Here is a 26906-nt window from a genome sequence, read left to right on the forward strand (position 1 = left end):
TAATAGGCTTTTAAGAATTATACTCATGTTCACAAATGTCACAGTTTTTCCATTAAAGATATCTATATAAACAGCAAACGCATTCATTTTTGGGTAAAAATTAAAGGGCTTATTAAATGCCAGCACCTAATCATCCAAAGCTGTCTCCTATTCTAATTTAGTGAAAGTGTATTTTTAAAAGTGACAGCATAAATTAAAGCATTTTGGTATGCGTCTCAAATAAACCCATGTGTCTCCAAACCAAAAGATGTGGTTCACGTTGAGGCATCCCTGTTAAACATAATAAACTTCAAAATCAGCTGCAAAAAACTAACCTTTTTTGTGTGCTCAGTAGAAAATCAATGTATTTCAGGGGGCCTAAAAGTGATATCCTGGACTTTTTTAATTTGTTTTAACTATTCTCCTCCTCCTTTTGTGCTTTCTTTTTACTAAGTATATTGCACAAATATAGCTCAGAGCCTAATCAAGAACACTTGCTGAACTTTTAACAAACATAAACATATAATAAATACGATATTGAAATGTTACACACATGGAACAAATAAAAGGTTTATTTAATGCTGTAGAGCTGAAATGTTGTGTTTCTTTTCTTCTCTTTTCAGCATGGAATAAACCTTTACTTGTTCCTTTGCAGCCTACGCATGCTGACGTAGCTACCTACTCGAACTGTTATATACAAGAATGCATAGTAATAAATCTCTGTACTTTTAAATGTAATTTATGCTGCCGTATTTTTCTATAGTCCTACTACATGGGCCGGCTCTGTTGGAGTAGCTTTAGTGCTCGTGTATTGTTTAATACACATACACTATTCTTTGGTACAGAATCATACATTACTGGCTTTGTGTGATCTGCAGTTCAATGAAGTGATCCGCTTGGGGTGGGATCCTGTCACGGCTGTCAAAGAATATATGGAAACTAGACACAGTGGTTTGGGGGAGATCTCAGCTGAAACAAGTAGTAGTATTGGGCAGATGTAACCCATTCTCTCCAAAACCATTTTTATTGAATAGAAACATCTGCAATGGAACACGTCTGCACTGACTCAGGTGCCGTATTGTGGTTGTTATTTGTGAGAAAGGGCCCTGAAGGATTAAACAATAGTGTTATGTTAAGTACACAGGGATGACAGGAATGTGGCAAGTGTAACTGAAGGTTCAGAACCAGTTCCTTTGTAAAACACATTGCACAGGGAGCATGGCAAGCCAAACCATTTAAAGACATCTGCGGACGTCTCTTGTGGACATCTCGCATGGATTTCATGATATCTTTAAGATATGTTAGAAGATATCTACAAATAATTATAAATATCACTAAATGATCATTTGGTTTGCAGTACAAGGAGGGATTCAACAGCTTGGTACCGGTGACAGAAAGACCACGTGAATTGTCCCAGACACCGATGTTGCCTCTGGAATCCATGAAACTGAAAATTTACGGGAATTGTCTACAGGGTATTTTTCAAACAGGTCTTTCAGGTTTTACAAACTGCTTAAGGACTTGCCCGAATGAGCACAGCAACTTGCTTTTTCTCAATGGAATCTCAATTTAGAAGGAACCTAAATCAGAAGAGAAAAATAAGCAGCTTTGCTCATGTAATGATGGTGCATGTACTACTTTCATACCTAATTGGGGCCCAGCAGGTAATGGAAACCTCTCAGCTGTGATTTCACTGTCATGTGATATTAGCTGGTGTGTCAAGGTGACCCGGAAACAAAGCTCACACCACATTAAGCACCTCTTTGTTCTGTTGATGTTTCCTGCACTTCTCTCTGCAAAGCTGTTCCAGCTGGCAGAGCTTCAGGTCGCATGATTCTGTTAAGACCTACATGTACTAAAGAGCCTTTCAATGAAATGACGTATATTTACTTTGAATGCAGTGTGGCCTTCTGATTTAACCATGGACATACAGTATGTCACAGAGTGAATAGATGGGTGTGGACCAAAAGGTGTCTGGGTCTTTGTTGACTTTGAGTTTGCATTGAATGACCAGTGCCTCCTAAGGGTGGATGTGTTTTTCGCCTTGTTCTTTAAGCTTCCTTGCATTAATCAAAAGTCCACCTTGTGTAATCACCACACAGATCAGAGGTCTTACTGGTCTTGGACTGGGTGGGGGGCTCCGGAACAGAGTTCGAATACACAATGCATCTTTATACGACCAGTTGATCAAGGAATCCCGAGCAGTTAGCTCTGCCCACACTGAAGACATCAACACACCCCCTGCCCACTGACAGAGGACAAACACAGAAGACTGGAGACAAATGAACCTGGAAGAAACCATAGCAACCAGGAGAGAACTCAGACAAGAGGGACCCTTTAGAAAGCAGTGAAGGGAGGCCTCAGCATTGTTATGATCAGCAGCCATATCACCCTACAACTCACAACTGGCAGCCCACCTGGATGGTAGACCTCCTGGTAAAAACTAAGGATGCTGCTAGAAGAGGTATTAGAGGGGCCAGTAGAGGGTGCTCACCCTGCGGTCTGTGTGGGTCCTAATGCCGCAGTATAGTAACAGGGACAATAAACTGTAAAAAGACGCCATCCTTCTGAAAAGACGTAAAACTGAGGTCCTGACTCTCTGTGATCATTAATCAGGGCATTTCTCATAAAGAGTAGGGGTGTAACCCCGGTGTCCTGGCCAAATTTCCCATTGGCCCTTACCAATCATGGCCTCCTTATATTCCCCATCTCTGAATTGGCTTCATTACTCAGCTCTCCTCCCCACTGATAGTGATACTGATGTGTGGTGAGCGTTCTGGCGCACTATGGCTGCCGTTGCATCATCCAGGTGGATGCTACACATTGCCGGTGGTGGAAGGGAGTCCCCATTACCTGTAAAGCACTTTGAGTGGAGTGTCCAGAAATGCACTATATAAGTGTAAGCAATTATTGTATTATTATTGTTTTCCTCCCCCATCTACCCAAAACTGGAACCGGAGACAAACATGGTAGGGAGGAGTGTGATGGGCCACGTTTTGTTCAGGAAGGCCTGGCTTAAGCAGGAGGCCTAAGAACCACTTAAAGACTACACTGATTCATCCCGTTACTGTGGCGAAAGGTGGTACACCAGGTCACCTACCAGAGCTCATTTCAGGAGAAAAATGCTGCTTTGTGACACTAGGGTTCGGCTAACCGGGGTCCATGGGGTTCTTGTATGTTCTGTAACTTGTGTCACATCTTCTGTGCTTTGGGTAGGCAGTTAAATTGTTGTGAAATGTTTGTGTTGGGGATACTTTTGTGTGATGGGTAGATTTAAATAATAAACATTGTTTTTATATGGTGCCTTGAAAAGTGGCTTATCGAAGCATTTTAAAGAAAGTTACAAAATACTCAATGGGAGGAGGTAGCAGAATTAAACAGTTTACAATGAGGGTTTGTAAGACAGAAGGAAAGCAAAGGGCCAGACTCAGAAGCAGTTAAATAAAGGCCCTTTTAAAGAAGAAAGTTTTGAATCTTGTTTTGAAAGAACTCAGGGAAGAAGTGACTCTCTGATATCCTTGGGGATAGAATTCCAGAGCTTCGGGGCATAACAGGAGAAGACAGTAGACGGGCTTGGAGACAGACAGGAGACCAGAATTAGACAAGCAAAGGTTGCGAGGTTGCAGGACTATATCAGCTCAGACCGAACTGAGGTGCCAAGCCATGCAGAACCTTATAGGTGAGCAGGAGGATTTTGAAGTCGACAGGAAACCTGATAGTAGGAGTAATGTGATCACTTGCACTAGACCCAGTCAGGATTCTGGGTGCTGAATATCACTTCCAGAGAAAAAAATGTTGACCAGCTTTTCAGCAATAGTTAACGACAAGGTAAGACATGATCTGGAGATATTTCTGAGGTTCAAGAATGACGTTTTTATATTATGTTGCACATGTGGATCAGATCAAGCCTGGATCAAATATTACACTAAGGTTCTTCATTTTAGATTGAAACTTAAGTACAGTACCATCCACAGATAGGGTTACTGCATTGGCTTTGCATAGTTGATGGGGGTTGCCACGAAGTATGACTTCGAATGAAGGAAATGTTGAGTAAATTACTGAATGTCTGATTGGTGGGCGTGTTGGTGTTCTGGGAGATAAAAACCTGCTGCTGGGTTGGAAAAAGGTCCTAGCACACTAATAATTTCGCGGTAGCATGGTCAGTTACAAGCAAAGGTACTGTAGTACTGTAGCTGCATTTAGGTACCACCATCTGTCACACAAACAGTATGTTCATGTGCAATTAAATCATTGCTTTTTTTTCTCTTGTACATTCCATGGTTCCGAAGAGAAAGAAAACCATACAAGATAGTAAATGATTCTGGCTCAAGTTTCATAATGTCACCGGTCACGTATTAACATCTTCCGTGCAAGAACGGTAAGGCTAATCCTGCCTTGAATTAAGGTCTATCTAAAAGCAAAGTCTCCATATTGTTTCACTTTTTGTTTTACCATAATGTTACACAAGGTGGGAGACCTTGTGACTGGTGGCTTTTGTTAAATGTCAGATTTTGACACCTTATCTGAAGAAAAATTTGATTTATCCAAACTTTTCCAATTGAAAAATGACTACCAAAGGATTCGTTTCACGAGATTTGTGTTTCAATTAAGTAGTTGAAACCAATAACTGTAGTGCTCCAAGACCAGGGTTTAAAATCCTTAATCAGAGGGAATTCGTTGATCAGAGGTCTTCAGCTTCGCTTCTTGAGCCTCGCGGTCCAGCAGGTTTCCAACATGTTTTTGAACTACTGTACCATATTTATTAATATCCACTTTATTCATGTGAGACCTCTTTTAGGTCATGCTAGATACTGCAGTCTCTGTGAACCAGACTAAAATCAATGGAAGATCCTGCTGTTTTTGCAAATTTGTGCAGCTATGATGTTACCTTTGGAACAGAATTCACTCAACCGCAGTAAGTGTTTTTGTTGTGTTTGCTATTAAAAGGAAAAAGCAATCATTTATGGGATTCTTTGAATGTTTCTTGTGGAGAAATTGTGAAATGCAGGAAAGCTCTGGTTTAGTGTTCAAAAAAGATTTACAAAACAAAGTTTTTTAAATGAATGTCAATGAATGGATGAATTCTTGCACAGCAACATTACACTATGCTTACTGGTTAAAACCCTTACACCTTCATAAAATAAATACAGACTATTTTTGTGGATGGAGAATTTGAAAGTGTTATCACATCAGTAATGAAATTATTCAGAATTAAGCAAAATAAGAATTTACTTAATGTAAATTAAATTTAATTCTATTCACTATGTAATCCCCAAAACGAACAGAAGAAAACATGAATATGTTCAAGATTTTACTTTATGGCACTTCAGTGTACTATGTTACAGGTGCTTGCAATGAGCATGTATACAATATATTTCAGTAAATGTTTCATTTTGGCTTTTAAAATATATACTTCTCTGCAAACATAGCACCTACAGATGTGTAGGTTCATTTTAATGATCTGATAGTATTGCCTATTTAATACCACATAAATCCACACATACAAAAATAACTTCAACATAATATTTTTATTAAATATTACAACTAATATATTAACAAAGTATACATAATATAAATGGTTTGCTGACTAAGTTAGTTATGCAAATCTTAGAATATACTGATGTAATACATTCATTGAATAATATATATACAGTTTTCTTAATGCAATATATACAACACAACTTGTTTAATTAATTTAAAAATTAAATAACATTGTCTTAAATTCAAGTAGAACTTAACAAAATATAGTTGCTTTAAAGTGCTTTAATATTTTGCCTAAAGACCATTGACCTTTTCAAAGCATGTGAGAATTGCAATGTAAAATATCTGGAGTGTAGCGATCCTAATAAAAATAATCTAGTTCACAGACCCTGCCTCTGCTGTCAGGCCATGGATTAGGTATGCAAACAAAGCCACCTGCTCTCTTTAGAAAAAAGATTAATGACTTTTCTAATGCAAATGTTGGTGATGAAACTTTAGCAAATAACTAAGGTACACCCTCATAAAGATCAATTTTCAGACATACCATACCCTCTGTCTAAAAGAAATGAAGCCATTTCTTATCAATTAAAGATTGCAAGGGCTCTAAATACAGTACCGATTATAATTTCATAGTATCCAGCTCCATAAAACACTTCACTTCACTCCTTCATCCCTAAGTGCAATATACAGCAAGCAAAACTTACAGCAGATAGCTTTAAAGTATTAAAAACAACTTTTCTCATCAGTATCTACAGACAAAAAGTGTTATTTTATAATGCTGACAAAATATACATAAAAAGGTATAAATAAATAGTAGATAACCCAAAACTCTGCATTATTGGCTTATAGTTGATACATAACTGGATTGATTTTTTTTTCACTAAGGATTCAGAGACCATGAAAAAATATGCTGCTCCTTGCTGAGATGTTATGTGATGTAATATGTTTTTCTCAATATGTGAGGGGTAAAGGTCTTCTAAATAAGCTGCCACAGTAAGATACACTTCACCATACTTCCTACCAAAGAAGAAAATCTACAGTAAGTGCTAGTTCAGTTTGTATTTCAACTCTCCAGAACACATAAAGCTTTTCATTTTGCCTTGCTATTCTTGAGCACTAAAGTCTATAAAGTACGGAAACCAACAGGTTTTAAGTATTTAAAAGCATTTTAATTATAAGTCACGAGACATATCCAATACAGCAAATAATTTTTTTTAGAAGCACTAATTGCTTTACAAACCTTTCCAAAACTAGACATTCCTATACTAATATCCAATGAATATGATTACCATGAAATATCACAAATGATTAGAAAGAGAAAAGCAACTTTTCATTATTGATTTAAAGAGGTCAAGTTCCATCCTATGATTCCAGCAACTAAAATCATTGACAGACCCACAACAATCTGCATTTGAAGGAAAAACAAAGTCATCAGGAAAAGCTGAACAATGAGAGGAAACAAGTTTAAAAGAGTTTCACCAAAACATTTCTGCTGGAAACCCCAAGAAAGTGGAAAGTTTGTCAAGTACTGTCAGGTATTCAGTGAGCAGCTGCTGAACTTGACTGGCGTGTCTGCTTCAAAGCTAGTAGTAAGGTAGTAAATATCTTAAAATACTGATGAAGCTGACAAATGACATAATTAGAACTCCCAGATGCCTTTTTAAAACTGTTAAACCAATTCTCAAAATTTCCAATGAACTACAAAGCTTTAACTCCCTTTTATTTCTTACAAAAGTTAAATGGTTATTTTATAGCCCACATGTACAGTATCTTGCATTGATATTTATTTTTAAAGTCTGTCATTTTATTATCATATACAGTATGTTCAGAAAAGGTTTAGACATTATTGAGTATTCACATTCTAATCTTCTCCAAAAAGGAGGAATAAAATAAAGAGGTTAAAGCTTTGTTTTCCATTTCAGGAAGTCTAATTTACATGTATATTTATTAGCTTCTTGAATTAACTTTTTTTTTAATTTAAGCAAAATACTGTCCTGGGAACAGGTTTTCTACACTATAATAACTGAGAAGAACTGGACCTGTATCTACCAATCTTGAGTTAAACGTTCCTGCTCAAGTGAATGACTACTTTAAGATTATCAATACTGTTACTGCCATCCATAATCTTCCTTAAAGTGGTGAATTAAACCATCTTATTCTGAAATGTCACGCACCTATGCTCTTGCTGTAATGTGTACTTTAAGATTGATGTCTTTGGAGCCAGTTCCTACCATGTAGACAGCTTTGTTATTTTTAGTGAGAAAACCCATAATTTAAAAACTCGCTTTACAAGAAGAAAAGCCTTGTGGAATATATATATTTTTACAGCATGTACAGTGTGTCAGAAACAGATATAACCTTTGGCTTCCTCTATCCTTAAATTTGGTAAATGCTGGTCATTTATTTTGAAACCCATAATGAGAAGAAAATTTGAGGTCTTAGCACTCTGCTTAATGCTAATTTCACTGTCTGCTTGAAACACATGACACGTACAACATTTTTTAGGATTTTTATAAAAGACTCTGATGCGTTGTTTTTTTTTAAAAAAAACCTTGCTAACTCTGCCCCAGTCATGCTTTAAGACTCTTTTTGGATCAACATTCCTATTTGACACACAGTTCCAAAACTTTTGTTTGATATGTCTGTGATTTAGCTGATCCAAATCGGTACAGACTGCAAATATGAGTGTCTGGCTCGAACATTCAAATACAATCTAGAAATAAGTTAAATGATCTAAAGCATATCATAAACTTCTTGCTAAAAGGAAAACCATTTTAGATAGATCCTAACATGCACGTCCAGTCCAGTCTTAAAATCCCAGTGTCCACTTCTTAAACACCACTCTTTCTTGAGAACAAGTTTTTTTATCATTTAATTCAGTCTTCCATCAAATGCACAGCTACCTGCCACATACAATAAAATTAGGAAACGTCTAGAACATATTTTGTTCACAGTGTTTTACTAATTAATTGACTATTTTTAGCAGATTCCTGTTCCTTATTAGTTAGAACTAATCCAAGCCATATGAATTTTAGTCATGCATTAATCAGTCCTAGGACGGCAGGAATAGCTCAACCTACAGTATGTGTTTACAAATTCCAGCACAAGCAATACAAATCAGGCATAAAGAAAAGTTACTCCATGGTGATAAAACCTTTGCTGGATTATGACTGTGTTTCATTAATTTGCCCAAAACCAAATTCTTTGAAAAGTTATTCAAGGAATTTTAGAAAGATTATTCAACTTAGTGCACCAGATATCGATAGACCTTTAGTGCTCACAGAATGTAAAAGGCCAGCAATAAAATCATTTTATGATTCTAAAATGAATCAGTCACTCTTTCTTACTTTTGTATGCATGCACTTCATTTTGCAGTGTTTTTGGATGTTCCCCTAGAAATAGAGATAGGACGATGCAAATAAATGTCAGTACCTTAAGGTATAAGGCCAAGTAGGACCACATCTGCTTGCTCATTATTTCTGTACGTCCTGTGCATTGAACCAACATAAAATTGATATTGGCTGTGTTTTTTCTTATGTAGTTCTACTGAGTCTACCATCTTCCACATTCTGCAGTGAAACTTGACTGCAATTCAGACATATCGCATCACAGACGGAATGGTTAAATACAGAGGCAATGAACTCCTTGAACTTCACTCAAAACCCTCCCTAGCCTTGACTATTAGCCTGATTTATTTTGCTGAGTTCAGAAACCTTCCTGTGGCAGTACATACAGCTTCAACGCATCACTGGGTGTTAAAATGAGGCTTTACTCGAGTCTTCTTGCTCGCCTGATGCCCAGTTAGAGTAATTGAGATAGTCACCACCTAGTGTGCTACACTGAAGTGCTGACAAGAGCGACCTCTGCGCACCACCAGACACTTTTCTTAACAGGTCACATGAGCCAGGTCTGTGCTTGTGCTGATGTACAGCAGGTTCAGTGGTGGTGGCTGCACCTCAGTATCAGATGTTGAACAGTTCATGGTGGGAGGGCATATTAACTGATCAGCACTAGTCACTTGGAATGCATTTCTCAATGTTTTGATGGAGCTTCAGTCTTAACATGAGTTTGATCAATCAGAGTACTGCATTCCTGCATCTGCTGTTTATTTAATTTTGGCATTACAAATACTGTAAGATGTCATTAAACCCTGAAGGCATGAGATGTATATCCAATGTCAGAAAATGATTGTAAAACTGACTTTTATTCTTCCATTTGGACCTAGAGCTCCAGATGACTCATAGATAAAACTGAAAGCTTCAGAATATCTTTTAGCAATTCTTATGATACTGGTTGAAAATGAATTCACCAACTCTAAAGGTTTGTTCATTTTAACAGGAAGGGTGGAAGGTATGAGAGGGATTGTGGGAAACTCAGCTTCAGCCGTCTCAGTCAGCTGGTTGCAGAAACCTATGCTACACGGGTCTTTATTGCTGATGTCTTGGTATTGATGAATGAATAAGGCACAGAACATGTTAAATAACAGTTAATAGTAGTCTCGTTCTTTCCATAGAGTCACAGGAAATGTAGATGATTATTCTCTAGACAAGAACTACATTTGCAAAACAAAGGAAAAATCTAAATCAAAGTGTTTGCATTTTTGCTATATATGACACTTCTTCTGTGTGTTTGTTTTGGTCCAGTTGGATCACCCATAACTATGTGGACTTTTCGGATTGACCGGAGAGGAGTCTTCGCGTCCGCTCTGCCCAATCAGCTGCCACAGCCGGTGGCTCAGGTTCTGCACCTGGCAGGTTCCCAAGACGCAGCCAACACGCATCAGCTGTGGGTGGTGACCCCGTGCACCTGTGTGGGCATGGCGACGACCCCTGGACACCTTCCGCTGTGCATCTGTCTCGGCATCGACTTTAGGCGCGTCGTAGGTATAGCTGCTGCCCCTGCTATTTTGTTTGAATGCGTGTAAATAGATAGGGTGAAGTCTCAACCTTTCACGTATGGGTTCCACGATGGTTTCTGAGGAATCCTTTGGGCTGGCTGTGGGCCCTGGTGTTGTACTCTCAAACTGCTCAAGGTCCTGAAGCCTCTTCAGAAAATTTAACCTGAAAAAAAGAAGACAGAAATCTTTATGTTCAAAACGTCAAACAGTGATCGCCACATGAACATACACGAATGCATTTGTTAAAGTTAATGACCTCGCTAAACAGACATAGCAAAATAATATAAAAACTGATGCTTTGTGCTTTGACTTAATTACATGTTCTGTCTGACTGGATCCAGTATATTGTAACTCAAATAGAAATGATATATGTTGGAGGTATACCTGCCCACCTGCAAGCTGTCAGGTTATTACGTAGCTAAAGCTATCCAGTCCTTAAGCTCATCCAAGCAAAGGGAACAGGAAGCCCTGAAAAACGTAATAGGCTCCAGTGTTGCCAGACAACAGAATAACATGTTTTCTTGTACTTTTTTAAAGTTTGTTTGACCTAATATTAGCTGTGTTTCATCACAGACACTATAACTATCCTCAGGGACAAACATGAACCGTTTGCAGAGTACGCCTGATTTACAATATATAATGGACTCTCATTTCAAACAGCATCATCAAGTGCATTAACAGAAGACTTTCAGTGATAAAGCCATTTTGATGTAGTGTAGCATAGCCAATACACGAATACAGTATTGTTATTTCCCTAGTTTTATTGCTGTACACACACTGACAACTGACAAATCAATGTAAAGCTAAAGTATTGTACACCCTGATCTAAACAACATTACAGTCGATTTAACAGAAGTTATATAGTACCTAATACAGTCCAAGAGTAATATCCCTTATACAATCGGGAGCAGGTATCTAGTAGTACAAAGGTTTGAAAATGTTTTTAGTACAGCTTGGCACCTGAACATCAAGGTGAATAACATCTTCAGGAATATTATCATATCACGTGTCCTTTCAATTGGCCACAGCTTTATTGAACTATTTTTATTTTTTATTGCACCAGTAAAGAAGCAAAGTGCCCTTCGCCCTTGTAATCCTAGAGGAATCTCCCTGGCCAGGAATACTGTCATTAACCTGGCAATCCTTCATGAAAAATACACAAAGACCATGAGAGTGGGAAAATGGTCTTTTTTTAGTCAAATCTAATTCTGAAATATTTGCAAAAGATCTAAATATAGTTGCGCTTGTGTGCTTTTCCTTGCTCTTCCCTTTCGTAAAAGGTTAATCTCCACAGAAGACACAAAGCAGCACAAATTTATTGCTGCTTTCAATCTTTCAGAGTGAGGAGGTCGTGCTACAGTAAAGTGCTTTTTATACTGGAGCCACATAGTATTTCCCTTTCTCTGTAACACCTTTAAGACTAAAAATAACCTTTTTTTCACCAGTTTAGGTATTAAAGCAGAAAAAGTATTTAGGTATTAAAGCAAAAAATCCTTAGTCCAATGTAGAGTAGGAAGCAAATGCACTTCACTTAAAATGAATCCAGGCTGCATGATAATTCAGTACTGTGTATACACCACGCCTAGAAATATACCTTTTTCAGAGTTACTGTGTTCTTCAATTAACAAGGACCTGATCATCATTCAGTGCTGAATGTTCACCGAGTCCAACAATACGAAATAAATTTGCTGAGTTTTCTGCAAGCGGGTGACATACAGTACACGGTGCTTTTGTTAAAAAAACAAGATATCCCTAAAGGCACAGAGACAGGGGATTAGAGCAAGTACTGGATCATACATGAGAGATCAGTTTATTCTTGAGGACTGAAAGTTCATCTTGGTTCTAGGGGTTCCCAATACTAGTTTTCATTCCTGCTGAAGTCTTTACTTTGTTGTATCCTTAATTAACCGGAACATTCGCCTTATTTTTTTCTACGGAAAATAGGATATCTTATGTTACTTATTAGGCCAATTAAGGGTTCAATTATGTAACTGAGCTCATATGAATTGAAAGCAGGATTGTGGTCCCCAGGACCGGAGTTGAAAACTCCAATTCTGGAGTTCTGCATCTATAAATGTATTAAAAGACTCCCGAAAATGGCTTTAAACGCTTAACAGGACCATTTTATTACAATATTGATAATAGTACTATTAGTTACTGCACTGCATTTGACTACAAAACTCAAGTACCTTCATACAGTACATGTAGCTTCATTTGTTTGCTTTTGTAATAGTAGTGAATGCTACAAAAAACATTTTTCATGCCACAATTCTACTTCTCTACATTCATTTTAGGTACACAACAGCCATGTTAAAAAGCTAACTAATCTCCAGTAAATGAAACTATTTTCTTACAAATAATTCAAAAAACTAATATTTAAGTACACTGTGCAGTCTTAGTCTTAAGCATACTTCAGGCTTGTTATAATTCCTTTTTATAATTGTTTTTCCTTCTTCATGCAGAATGGTTTCTAGTGAAATGATATCCATTTTGTTATAAGCCAACAGCTAAGCCTGATAGATCTATGTTCTTTAGTTTAGAATGTAGCCTTTTAGCTTAATGGATGTGCAGAGAGGAACAAATGATGTTAATGATGAGGAACACCTGACGATGAGTCAGTTCAATTTGATGGTCAATTTGAGATAATGGCGATGGATAAGCCGCTACAATATAGCAGATGGGCTGCTCAGTTTCAGCTTATCTTCCAGTTGTTATGAATAAATTCTTGAAGATTCTGTACAATGTGAATTAAAGACTGCTGAATTGACAAGCTTGGTTTCTCACCAAAATTAAGCAGATTTCAACAATACACTAAGTTATAATAGAAGGCAACACTGGTAGAGGATATTTTTAATACACATACTGTAGTGTAATTCCTGATTGTCTTCAGCACAGGAGTGTATATTGTATGTACTAACAGTAATAATAATAACACCAGCTGATGAATTATAAGTGATTATCTGTAAGATTTTTGGAAAGGAAATTTGATGGAGAGTTTAAATTTATACCACAATTTAAGGTCTAGACCTACTGCAACACCCACCACTAAAACCCACTCCAATGTGTCGGTATAAGACATCAGACCTAAGACTAGCTGTGTGCGTAAGAGCTTCCTTTTGAGACATTAAAAAAAGCACATCGTTTTAAGCACACCCACAAATTGCTTGTTGAAAAGCTGCAATGATACTTAAAGTAATTATAAAAGTGCAAGTAAAACTTTTCCCTGGTGAAAGGCAGACTGTCATTTCTTCAGAGAAGTCCAGCGAAAAAAAAAACAGGGCTGGATGTGAGAAATTACAGGGTGAGCAAATCAGAGGAGGCAAGCTGATGGCTATGGAGACAATCACTTGGGACAGAAGCCTAAAGCTGTATTGTAGGAAAGAGGTTCAAGGGCCACTTAACTACTGACTTAGTGTGTCTGCAAATGTGCTGTTTCTGGCACTTGGCTGTGCTTTTTCCCTTTCGCTGGAATTCTCTAGAGAATATATTTTTTGTCATTGTGTTAATCATGGCCATTAATGAGGTCACGTCTGCAGGGCAGCGTGACCAGACTATACTGTCATTTTGGTTATATAATTGAGCTTTAAAACACAGCACATTGGATGGGTTTGTTCAAAAGCATTACTTTTGACGATGTTCCATGGAGACAGTTAAGGACACACCAAGGAGGACCTGTATAGCTTTCTCACGCTGGAAGAGGAAAGAAAAAAGATCTCCCCAAGTTGTTCAAATACCCCTCTATCAACATCTTAGACATTTCAGTTATTGACTACTGGGCCTACAATCTGTCCCTTCTTGTTTACAACCTACTTAGTACCAGATTAAGAACTAAAATAAACTTCTAATGTAGTGGTCAACTTTTAAACCACGTGACAAAAGAAACAGAAATTGAGCAGATAATTGGAATGTAAAGGTGGGATTTATGACATTCGGTTTTAAGAATGCAGGAATCAAAATAAAGACATTAAAGTTTATACAGTATGCTAGGTGCACACGTGAACTCAAAACCTAAAATCAGAGCGCGCAAAACAAAATTCAGCTGCACATGAACGGCACTAAAATCCAAGCATCACATGGCTATGTCTTGCTATTAAAAACCTCAGGAGGTTTTATACAAGATATATCATTTCAAAAACGAAAAGATGTTGTGCATAAATATTGTGCAGTGCAATGCAGGACCTGAGAAAGGTCCAGTGGTCTTTTATATTAGAGGATCTTCTCACAGAATGGGGAAAGTATTCAAGTCGATGTGGAGCAAACCCACGAACTTCTGTATCATCACCATGAGCGTACATGCCAAGCTGGAGTTGGAACACACTCCAATCACATCTCTAGACAAACCTTGAAGTGCCGATTTTAGCCAACTAAACATCAGTGCTGGCTCTCCCCGAAATGTCTGCGCCTTTATGTGCATGAGAAGCTTGGCAAAAGAAGACGCTAAACAGCATCGTTTCAAGGGAGGGCGTGTGTACAAAATGCTGGTGAGCAAGTAATAGAAATAGGCAGCTTACGCTTTGGCTTAAAACAACAGTGACATTTCATTATGCCACTCAAACAGCTTCACTCATTCAGGGACTATCGCATGGCTCCCCTTGTTCTGTTGCTTAGTTGATAAGCAGGATTTTAATACTGGCTTGAACTGAGATGTAACTGTGAAGTTATCAAGAGAGTGTTTTATTTTCTTTGCAATTTGGTGAAGCAGGTGGCAATATGTAAAAAACAGGTTAGTAGGCTTTAGCCTGCTGCAAGAAACAAGAGGAGCTGAAATACAATATCCTCTAGCAGTCCATTTCAGCATCTGCACAGCGCAACCAGCCATGTCTAAGATTCAAAATGCAACCCAACCTCTGAAACAGATAATTCCATCTTTTCAAAGCACTATAATGAAATTCACAAGGAACAGTTTAGGGGAGAATATACCCTTCATTCCAAATATTCTAGTGACAAAAGTACATTCAGCTCAGAGGCTTCTGGTTTAAGTGAAATTTGATTCTGCCACTTAGTGGCTTTGTTACACCTTTGGCTATGTAAGTTTATTTAAAGCCTGTTTTTTTTCCCCTAACCTGATTACCCACCCATTACAAAGCTCCTGCTTTTGCATTAATGTCTGGGAAACATTACATGCGTACGTGCATGTCTTTCTCCGACCATTTGCTCCATCCCTTAATCTTTCTGAGCTTTACGTTAGCTAACATGCTCAGTGCTTGACGGCAGCGACTGGTCATCAGAGCTGGCAGGCAGCCGTACAAACCCTGTGAGGCCATTAGCCAACTAATAAGCTATCCAAAGGCCAGAAAAGTTGAGACGGGTTGCAAATCTGCATAAATATTTAAGTAAATAAGCTAAAAAAAATGTTGAGACTAAGATGACATCCCTACATTGTTTTCTCAAAAAGGTCAAGTCAAATGAATATCCATCCTGTTTATCAACAACCACTACAGCTCAGCATATGGAGAATGATAATGATAGTTAAATTATCAACTGTATACTCCTGTCATTGTCCTAGTTCTTTGCATGTAGGTAAACTGTAAAACACATCCTTCTTGTTTGATCAGGCAGGCTGTTGGATTATTGAGAACATAAACTTGACTACTGAAAGTAATTGAGGTCTATCTGGCAAAAGATCAAAGTTGGACAAGTGTTCCTTCATATTCATATTCCTTCATGTCTGACAACTGCTTTGCAATAAACCCATATAATGTGTTGAGCTGGAGTCAAATTTCACTTGAAGGCATCAGTATTAAGTCAATGAGCTTGGGATTTAAGAGTTCGTAAAGAGGGCAAGCCAGTCTTTGCTCTTTGACTGATATTCTTCTGTATTACCTTCAGAATGTCTCAGTTATTAAAATAGTATAAAGACACACCACAGTAAACACAGAAACAAAGGGTTTGATTTCTGTTGACAAACATAAAACATAGGAGTATTACCAATATCTTCTCAAGTGGCCATAAGAAAAATAAATCAATAAAGCCAAAGACAAAGAAATGATGTTTCCTCTTCAGGAATTTAAATTAAAAATAGTCTAAGTGTATTTTAGTGACAAAACACATAGGATTCACAGGGACTATTATCTACAGCATATCTGTGTGTTACCAAAATCTTCGTAATTACAATAATTTAAATTTCAGTGCATCAATTTTTTAATTTCCTTAATTACTATAGGTTTTCTTTAATCATAGTTGCTATGTTCTATTGCTACACTGATCCTGGCTATGTTCTATTGCTACACTGATCCTGGCTAGACTGTTAGTTAGGACTTTTTCAAGAAAGATGTATAGGTTTTCAGTGCACCTTAAGTTGAACACATTAGTTTTACTGTCAAAGGTGAAACTTTCTGAGCTCTGCCTTGATAGCTAAAAAATGCCCTAATACTTAAGATTATCTACTAAATAAGCAGAAGTGATCAGGACACGTTTACCTGAAAACTATCAATTTTTTTCATATACTATCTAGTTCTCGCTAAAGCTCTAAATCTTTAGTCAATATCGCAATATCGGCAAAATGGCATATAAAGGCAATCTCCATTTTTTTCTCTTTTTAAAACCGGTATTGGTTATTTTTGTCTTTAATGACCTCTTGTTATGGCGCTGTGAGATACTGTTTCATGGTGGAAAGCTCTCAAAAACCGTAAAAGGTTTTGTATTACGCTGAAGGCTGATTTAATTCGAAAAGAGCCAGGATAGATGTTGAATCTCCCTGTTTGATTTTAGTTTCCCTTTTCTTTTCAATGCCAGTAAGTTTTGCCAGCCACTTTATAGCATGTAAGGACCACAGCCACGTCAGAAACAGAACGTGTTCTGACACCTATGTTGATAGCAATGACCAAGTCAGTGCATTCGGAGATGACTACAAGATCAAACATATCAGAATTCTGTATAACATCTGTGTGGTAATCATATTTATTATCGTAACCATTTATTCTGTGATTTAATGTGAACAAAGAACTGTTACTCTTCATTTCATTAACTGTTGTATAGTTCTGTTCTTTGCTGTAAAGTATGCATATCACTATGGTTTCTATGTTGAGAAAATCTGTTCTTAAAGGACATTGGGCTTGGAATTTCCACTAATCCACAAAAGAATTTGTGTTGCAGGATCAGTTCTCACTTCTCTTAAGCTGACTGCAATGTCCCTGCAATGGTAAAAGGAGCATTACAATGCGGTGTATGTACAGTATATAGAGTCCTAAGACTGCTGACCTTCTTATAATTTTTTTTTAGGCCATTTGGAGTGAGGTAACAAGAAAATGTTTTTTTTCCACTGAAAATAAAGAAATATAATTAGTCATTATATCCATGTATATGTTTATTATATATATGCCTATGTGGATAGAGATGAAATTAATAATCTACATCTCATGAACTACATTTCTTTCAGAAGTAAAACACAGCACCCATGTTTAGAGCATTATTAACTGGTCGATGAGTGCGTAAGATATGGGTTAATTGTTTAAGTATCCACATCATTAGTACTTCCATAGTGAATATCCGTTTAAGGTATCTTCTCCTTTTAGAATTGTACCACTTTAGGAAACATGTTGAAGGAATTTTCTACATAATATTTTCAGAGATTTAGCTGTAATATCAAGATAATTTCATTATTGTCCTTAAGATGCTTTATCTATATTAATTTAGAGTCCTTGTTTATTTGGTCAAGAAGGACTGGCTTTAGCCTCTGCAAGTTTCTCTGCAAGTTTCTCAAGGGTCCATCACTTAAGTAACTGTAACCTTCAACATAATAGTAATACAACAATAAATATATTTATAATATATATGCATCACTATGTATACTTTTTTATTAAACATGCAACTGTATTTGCAGGTCACTGTCATAAAATAAGACAGTATTTATCATAGTACAACAGAAGCATCTAGGTTTTTCAGATGTACTGTATAATCTGCCAAAATCTGCCATATAGCTACCTTGAATGTTGTATAAGTTCTCCTTATATGCTTTGTAGCCTTACATGAATGACTCAAAATATTATGCAGAAAATCAGCGGTCTGCAGTGTTAAGAAAAGTGTTGAGTCAATGTGGGCAGAAATTAAAAAATTAAAAAACAACAATGATGAAAAGTGTCTGTTTTCCAGCTTGTGAAAAACATTTCAGACACAACTCCCAGTCTGCTCTGACCTCACTACTTAACAGTCCTTTGTTCTGCATTTACAAAATATTTTATTAGACAAACCTACGTGTTCTCTACCCCACTATACCTACTTGACAAATATGTGGCACAAGTTAATGATTTCTTACATCTAAGAGAAGGACAAGTCTGTTTTGTTCAGAAAGAGACTTTAGCAAACTTAAATGCAGGTACTGATGCACATATGCAGCAGGAATACAAATAAACGTAAAGGTCACTTCCACTAATGACGCTGGTCATGTTTTTCCACTTCAACAAAATAAGCTGAATGCCTTTGAGCTTATACAGTAATGAAACCCTTCAGTCAGAGCTGCTTCTTTTCCCATGGTATTTTTCAATGCATATTAAGCTTGTTGTGGTTCAAACAAAATATGACTTGGCAAACCCACAGTTGTTATTTGAGGAGACAGTTTTGTGTTTTAAGCAGATACAGTTTTAAGAGGTATGCATTTTCTCAAATTTCATGTTCACCAGTTAAAGGGCATTGTTATTACTGTATGCCATTCAGTGAAGTGTTCACGTTTTTCCCTCTATTGAGCCAGTGTCAGCATTCTGGCTGCTGCTATGTAGTGTCATGCTGCAGCACCCTGCACTTCAAAAGGCTGTGGTCAGAGCTTTTGCCTGCTAGTACTTTACTAGGCAAGGCGTGACTGGTCATCTTTGGATTTAGATTGTTATTTTAACTTCGCATAAAGACTCATAATAAAGCACTATATAGGGTACTCTATGGAAAACATTATGGAAACTTGAAATAAAATTGAAGAACCCTTTCATTAAGTTCAAATGTCCAGCATAACCTACTTGAAAGGCAACACAGCATACTTTGCAATAGGAAGAAAAACAGTGTGCAGTTACAGAAAAAGCAGTTGGATTGTGCAGTTTTGATCCCATTTGCTTAATGACGTTTTATCTAATCACCAAACAAGGAGTAATAGGGCTACATGACGTCTAGGAAACAGGCAAATAAGAGCAACCAGGAACCATGCTAGAACAGTCTGGAGAATGCACAGTATGCACATACTGTGGTTGTCTTTGGTACTACGCATTCATAGCTATATACTGTTTATTGGAATTTTTATTTAAGTCATGTGATTGAAGCAGTAAAAAGCAAATATTTTTTGCTACCAAGAGTTCCTCCCAAACAACTTAAACCAGTATAGTTGTTTAGTTTTATACAAATGAGACATGTTTAAGCAAAAGGATATACATTCATTAATTAATTATCAAACATCATGTAGCTGCTAGAAGTATCGTTATGCCTAAATCAGTGTAATTGAATATGACACTTAAAGAAACATCTTTTTTAGCTGGCCAGTAAGAGTGATATCCAGTAGGAGAGAAAGCGAATTAACTCCCCCAACACACACAGTAAAGCTCTTTGGCATCAGGGGTCTGGACTGTGAGCTCCACAAAGCCAAAAACCTTTTGTCCATGTACTCAAGAAAACAACAAATATTTTGAGAAGACTAATATCACATGCTATCAGTTATTACGCCTGTTCACCCAAACTACATTAAAAATGTTTTTTGTTGTTGTTGTTGGTCCTGTAGTAACACAATAATTGAGGTCTGGACTGATAAACCACCCTGATAGATAATCTTGCATCCTGGAAAAAAGTGAAGGCAGAGCCTTGATTAACCTAATCTGATACTGTTTAACAGGTCTCACTCACTCACAGAGGCTGCAACAATTATTACATTGTTTTCACATTATTCTAATAACGCCTCCTCTGATAAACATTTGTAACTACTAACAGCCCCTGAATTTGTTCTTCATGATACAACATTTCTGCTTGCAGACTTCCATCCAGATTAAAACATAAAGAAATTCTTCACACTGTCTATGTTAAAAATCATTGGTGAGCATGAGTACATGTTTATCAAAATAACTGTACCATATTTTTGATCATTTAACTTTAAAGCGCTTTAAAATGCTTTGTCTCATTTCTCACTAAATGGATAACTAATTAATCTAAATTAATCTACATTTATTCATCTAAAAGGGTTACTAATGAGATGAGACCATTTAGGCCATCCTACGATAACTTCAAAATCTAAAGGATGAAGGATACTACATTTATTATACCAGGTTGACATATTTCACTTAAAAATACAAACGTAACGATTCATGCAAGACAAGCAGCCTTCTAAACCTATCTCAGTACCTTTTATTTGACAATGTAAGATCCTTATTCTGGATTCACAAATATGGGTCTTGTCCAAAGAAAATAAAGTAACCGGTGCAGATCATAACATGGATCATCTCTAACTTATTATATTTATAATTTAAAACTAACAGTGAAAACACAATTGGTTTTGCTTTTTGATCATTCACATGACCTGGCATAAAGCAACAAATTGGAATGAAACAAATAGCACCATGTTAGATTCCAGTACAAGCAATTTAAATACTCTGGGTTTTAAAAAAAACTAACAAGCGAAGGAGCACAGACTAGCAGGTCACTTAAAAAACTGCACATAATTCATCCAAAGATTAACCTTCTAAAAGATCTGTGCAAGAAACATAAAATCTCATCCCAAGATAAAGCCTAGTAATTGCTAACCTGATTAATGAGGTCAGCAGAAATAAAAGGGATGTGATTTACTATATCTGTGCTGAGCTGGGAATTCAGCACTGATAAACTCTGGACTCTGTGAAAGCGGTTCCGACCCTGGTTAAGAGTTGCACAAGTTCAAACAAACGTCCTCTTTCATGTACTTCAGTAACTAGACACAATGCCTGCACATTTCAGCTGCAGACACAGTGGAATTCTCGCCTAAAGGGTAGACCAATGAAACACCCGTTTTGCCCTGTCATAGGCACGAGGTGATTTGCAGTGAACGTGTTATATTTCACTCAGCTGATCAGGTTCTCAAGGCTGGGAGCTGCAGTTTTGCGGCAGCATGTGCCATTTAGCATGAAACAGTCTGAGTTCAACAGGATACATCTACTTCAATCACAAAAGGTTAAACTTTTACTCAGCACCAAGGAGGGCTGTGATTACTTTTTTTAAAAGACAAAATAAGGGTACTGATGTTGTCAGTCTGGAGGACTACCTAAAACACTAGCAGCAAACATAAACCCCCTCTATGTGCACCGTTACATTCGTGTTTACTTGACCTTTCTGAAATGTTTACGCTTCACCATTTACAGAATACGCAGTGTTAATCTCCTACCGCCCCGGTCCAAAATAAAAGTGCACACTCATTTTTAAGCTGCAGGTTCTCTACTGCCCCAAGTGGGATTCAGAAACACGTGAGTGTGCACTAACTGTCTAGACTTCCCTCTAGATTTTCTAATGGAGACATCTTTTTCAGCCACAAAGTGATTTTTGCTGGCTGTCATTACGTGAGCAGCCCTCTTTTGTCTTTAGCTCCCCGGCAATTTTGGTTTCATCTGATCTGGACCACATTATACTAACACCTGTGTCTGGTGGCGAGCCCCTGAAGGGGCTGGTTTTCTCGGTGGCCCTGTGGAAGTCTCTCAGCGCTTGCTGCAGTAGTGCAGTCAGCACCAGAGGGAGGTGTTTTCTCCTTTGTCTGTCATTGGCGAACGCCAAAGCAACTCCCTTGAAGCTGAAAAGAGAGACCCTTGAAAATTCTTCCCAGGTTACAAAACAGCATGTGGCCTATTTGAAGCAACGTCACGGTGTTCAGCATTCGGATTTCTGATTTACTGCATGCAAAGGTAAAGCCACAGCGGAACAGGGAGACTAAAAGCCATTTGAGAACCAATTCAACTGCGTCCCTCCCAGCGCTTCTGAGAACAAAATGCAACTTAACCTCAAGGGCCCTACAACCTGCTCACATGGCTGTCGCCCTTTTGACATCCCTTAAACTCAAGCATCACGTTAACAATGGGCTCTCACAAACCCCCTTTCTGCTAATGAGTGTGTGTGGATACGTGAATGAGCTGAAGCATTACCACACACCAACAAAAACCACATAGTTTTTTCTGGGGTGGTAAAATTGTCAACCTGGACAAATAAAATAGTTCCTGAGGTAGAAAAGTACAGAATGTATTGAAATTAGCAGGGTACATCCCAGACTTGTCCAATGAATTTAGAAAAGCACTGGTCTATGAATAATAACATTAGATAGATAGATACTTTATTGATCCCCTAAAGGAAATTGCAGAAACATTGTAATTAATGAAAAGGGAAGGGGTATTTGATGATCACCAGAAACCTTTCCCCTAGTTGTTTTTTTGGAGGGGATCAAACTTAAGAAAGTTGTTCCTATTTCGACATGCTAAATGAGAAACTGCCAATTAAGTCCTCATTATATAAGGCTTGCTATTGTAGCATTTTAGTGTATGGGACATTCCACCCTCATTACAAATAATAACACTGCAAATCCTGTTTTAAGTCCAGAACACTTTAGTTCATGCTTCAATGCACCAAATACTAATTAAATCACCTTCTTAAGCACAAAGTGCCTTTAAAGAAATTTCAGAACCTCTATTTCCTAGAAGAAATGTGTCCACGTACCTGTCTGAGAATTTAGATATAATGGTATTAAACGGTATACAGTAAATACTACTGCAAGAGTTTCTTAATATATGAACTTATATAAATATCAATCCATTGATTCATTTTAACTGGTTCTTCCAGCAAGGACATATTCTTATATCTACAATTTATTTTTAAAACAATATATGCAATATACACAGAGTATTCTGATTAAAAAAACTGTTTAGTACACAACAACATGTCTGTAAACATACTTTAATTTGGAGGAATGTTCTCAGTGATTAAAATAAATCTGAGTTCAAGACAGGCTTTTCTTCCCAGCTTTTTTAAATCACCTGAAAGCAAAACCTTTAGTATTCTCTCAGGTTTTAAGGTGTAACTTGATGTTTGAACATGCATTTCACATGTATTAAGTTACATACAAAACAAATGACCTAAAAAGGACAAGGTTGGAAGATAATACGTCAAGAGAGTAATTAAAATGAATTGTGACCTTTTTTAAAAATATTTCTAGGACAGTAGCAGCTGTAAATAAAGATGTTTCTCGTATGAATAAAAATGAACAAATGAATAAAAATGGATATCAAGACTACAACTGTTACTTGCCAGGAGAGGGCATGCAAATACTGTATCACCCAAAATCCAATACAAGGCAAACCTGCACTTTGGTTGCTAAAATGCTGACTTTCCAACTGGACTATGAAAACCCTTCATTCTACATAATTCCAGATTCTGCTTGAAACCACAGTTGAAACTACACAAAATAATTTTAAAATAAAAAAGATGAAATGATATGTCCCAGAATATTGTAAAGAAAAGCAGGTTTTTTTTAAGTACACGTACTGTATGCTGACTACTCTTTTTATGGCTCCAGTGTAGATAAACTAGTTAAGTGATTGTTTAAACACCCTAAGTTTTGAATAACATAATTTGTGTATAGTTTACACAATTTACAGCTGTTTAAACACAAGTACTTTGTCAAAGCTGTGCTCTTCTTAAGTGCTGCTCTTCATGCCATTATCTTTTTAAGTGTACACTTAAAAATATAGTACAATTAATTTTGCAAATAAGGGACTTGTGAAACAAGGACTCGTGTAATGTATACTTTTTACATACATTATATTGTAAAATATCAAACGAAACGTTGAAACACACTTGTTTACCTTAAAGGCATGTATCTCCGTTTTATTAGCAGTACCAGATGTACCAGATGTTTTACACATAAGAACAGAAGATCGGTTGTAAACGAGAGGAGGCCGTTTTGTATGTGTAGCCCGTTTGCTAGTTAGTCCTAAACCGAGGGTCTCATCCAGCAGTTTCTTTAAACAAGCCAAGGAACCGGCTTCAGCAACATGGCTGGACAGCTTGTTTCATACCGTGCAGATCGTTAGACCCCGCTCAACAGTATGAGTCGAAAATCTACTGCAACACGTGAAATCGACATAGAATAATTTACTCAATAATACCTATCAGCGTAAACTGTAAACCCTTTTCTGGCTTCAATTCCCCCCTTTTAAGATTTCCTTCGTGATCAGGACGCATAAAAGAATCGATATAGAATGACTAAAAAAACGATAAAATGAACAAATTAGATTCAAATTCCTAATACACTGATATCGATAACACCTAATAACGATAAAGATTTGGTATACCAGATTCATTCAGGAGACCACGTTTTCAAACTTTTATTTTGGGGAAACCGAAATCTCCGATAACCCCCAAAGTTAAACGCAAATTGATTTTTGACACAAGTCAACACTTCGTTTCCAAAATACGCTCGGATGTAAAAGTCTTTTTCATTGACCTAACATCAACTACAGTATGAACAGGTTTCCTTTTCAAGCAAAGACGTGAACAATAAAGCTATATAACAGAGAGCAAAGTTTATCTCATGGCACGGTATGAAGTGTGAGGGGAGAAATGAACAGCAAACGTTGTTTAACCGTCATAAAAAGCTTAAAGTTTCTTCTGATAGTGTACCTGGCAGTCTCCGAAAACACAAAAGGTCTTGGTTTCCTCATGTTGTCAGTTTTTCCAGATGTTTTGTGAGTCATTGGCACGGGCTAGTTTAAAGTGCCAAAAAGCACACACTCCTTCAAGCACGTCGCCCGTGTCTACTTCACCTCCTCAGCTCCCGTGTTACACCAAGTTCAAGTGAAGTTAAATCCTTTACTTAAACGGTGGTTCAATTGCTCTTTAATCTATACGCTCAATGGAGGGTAAAGTGTTTAGCAATCTGCAAAATTTACAGTTCAACTGAGATTGTAATTGACAGGTGTAACACTTCTATTTTTAAACTCACCAATCCACTAAGCGAAACTAAGCGGTGTAGTTTTCCGTTCAGCGGTAATTGCGAGAGGAAAATCGCAAATCCCTCAGTTTCACATATTGGTAACATAAAACGAAAACTCAGTGCTGATTGATTTCTTAAATATAGCACCTTTAAGTGCGATGAAGAGTCAGCAACATTGAATATGTGGAAACTGACTGTAGGATCAGACGCATTATTGTCGCTTTTCTCCAAGTGTTCACAGAAAACTCTCGGATTTCACGTGCTTTTACAGTATATCCCCCAATATTGTCCGGATAATTGTAAGTACTATACAAAAAAAACTGCGGAATTACAGCATGATGAAAAGTGTCACAGTGCTTATCTACTGAATGCAAAAGTTAAAAAGAAAGTTTTTTTTTGTTACTTACCTGTTTCTTTCAAGGCTGTTTCCAACGGGTAAAGCCAGTAGCTGCTGGTGCAAGCACAGCAGGCTGATGCAACACACTGTAACCGGTAAAAAAGCTCGCATCGTGGGACTAGAAGTTCTCACACCCCCGGGGAAAGGAGGGAGGCTTACAAATCACCTGGAAAATGTACAGATCCTAGGAGGAGGAACTCCAAAAACGCAGGCAGGCACAGAGCAATCCAGACGCAAGTATGTAGCAAAATTTGCAGGACACCTATACATCGGAAACAGAGGAGAAGAAAAGCAGTTACAGCTACTTTGGTGAATATATAGTTCCATATAATTATTTAAATATAGGATTTGCTATTAAAAATAATTATATCCCTTTACTGTTGTATTACTACTTACATATGAATATATCTTTATATACAGCCAAAAGATTATGCAAATTATGCATTTCATATTTAATGTATTATTGTTATATTTTTCTTTAGATACAAATATTGTATATATGATATTAATTTGATTAAAGTGTATAGAAAGTAATTCATATATACCGACCTTTTGGCGTAATTTGTTTTCGGCGCTTAATATATTTCTGGAAGAGTTTCTCACAGACCTCCTTGGATAAGATCACAGGACTCTCTGAAACAGGTCTTGCGCTGACATTGAACATTTAAATATTGTGAATGGGCGGGGCTCCGTGATGTGAGCTCTTCAACTTCGAACCCCCAAAAAATGGGTTTATACTACTAGTAAAACACTGCAAAAACATCAGTAGCACCTGGTTATTTTCTTGCATGCTTTCGTGTTTGACATTTAAAAAAGAAGTTTTGATAAATATAAAATGATACGTTATCTCTTTGGACAAGTCACGGTTCAAAACAGCCCATCTTTTTAAAACTTCGAAGTAGACGGTCTATTTTTATTTTTGTTATAACACAGCATTGGTAATAATTCAATTTGATTTTGACCACCATCAAAATTTATAGCGATTTTATTGATGTTCTTATAAAATACGGGAATATACACCCTGTGTTAAAAAGCTCTTAACAATAGATCATCATCCTTTTATCAACGGATTTGTGAATCTGTTTCTCACCACATGCTCATCTTTGTCTTCCTGCCTACGTGTAAGTAAACTTTAGATTAAAACCAAAAAGACGTCGCTCTCCAGGCGCTATGGTACAGAAAGGAGATGGTGATAGGGACTGTGCAGTTAACTTGGAAAGTATAATTAAAAAAATAAAGATCAA

General features: G+C 37.1%; 1 protein-coding gene across 2 annotated transcripts; it reads right to left on the reverse strand.

Annotated features, from left to right (window-relative positions):
• Nucleotides 1–5543: 5543 nt before the first annotated feature.
• On the reverse strand, nt 5544–26292 carry adm2b (adrenomedullin 2b). Of its 2 annotated transcripts, XM_006633782.3 has the most exons (3): nt 26212–26292; nt 25673–25924; nt 5544–10520 (listed from the first exon to the last, which is right to left on the reverse strand). In XM_006633782.3, the coding sequence occupies exons 2-3, from the start codon at nt 25771–25773 to the stop codon at nt 10109–10111; spliced, it is 513 nt and encodes a 170-aa protein (XP_006633845.1). In that variant the 5' UTR covers nt 25774–25924; nt 26212–26292; the 3' UTR covers nt 5544–10108. The 2 variants fall into 2 exon arrangements, with proteins under 2 accessions (XP_006633845.1, XP_069048290.1); XM_069192189.1 differs by lacking the exons at nt 25673–25924; nt 26212–26292 and adding an exon at nt 24953–25271.
• Nucleotides 26293–26906: the final 614 nt, after the last annotated feature.

This window comes from Lepisosteus oculatus, chromosome 7, assembly GCF_040954835.1.
Source record: "Lepisosteus oculatus isolate fLepOcu1 chromosome 7, fLepOcu1.hap2, whole genome shotgun sequence".
NCBI classification, from domain to species: domain Eukaryota; kingdom Metazoa; phylum Chordata; class Actinopteri; order Semionotiformes; family Lepisosteidae; genus Lepisosteus; species Lepisosteus oculatus.

Bases quoted from the DNA above. Each gene is read 5' to 3' on its own strand.
- adm2b (XM_006633782.3), bottom strand. From the start codon at position 25,773: ATGCGAGCTTTTTTACCGGTTACAGTGTGTTGCATCAGCCTGCTGTGC. The intron at 10,521-25,672 runs GTAAGTAACAAA...TCTTTTTTTCAG, and splicing joins AACAGCCTTGAAAGAAACAG to GTTAAATTTTCTGAAGAGGC.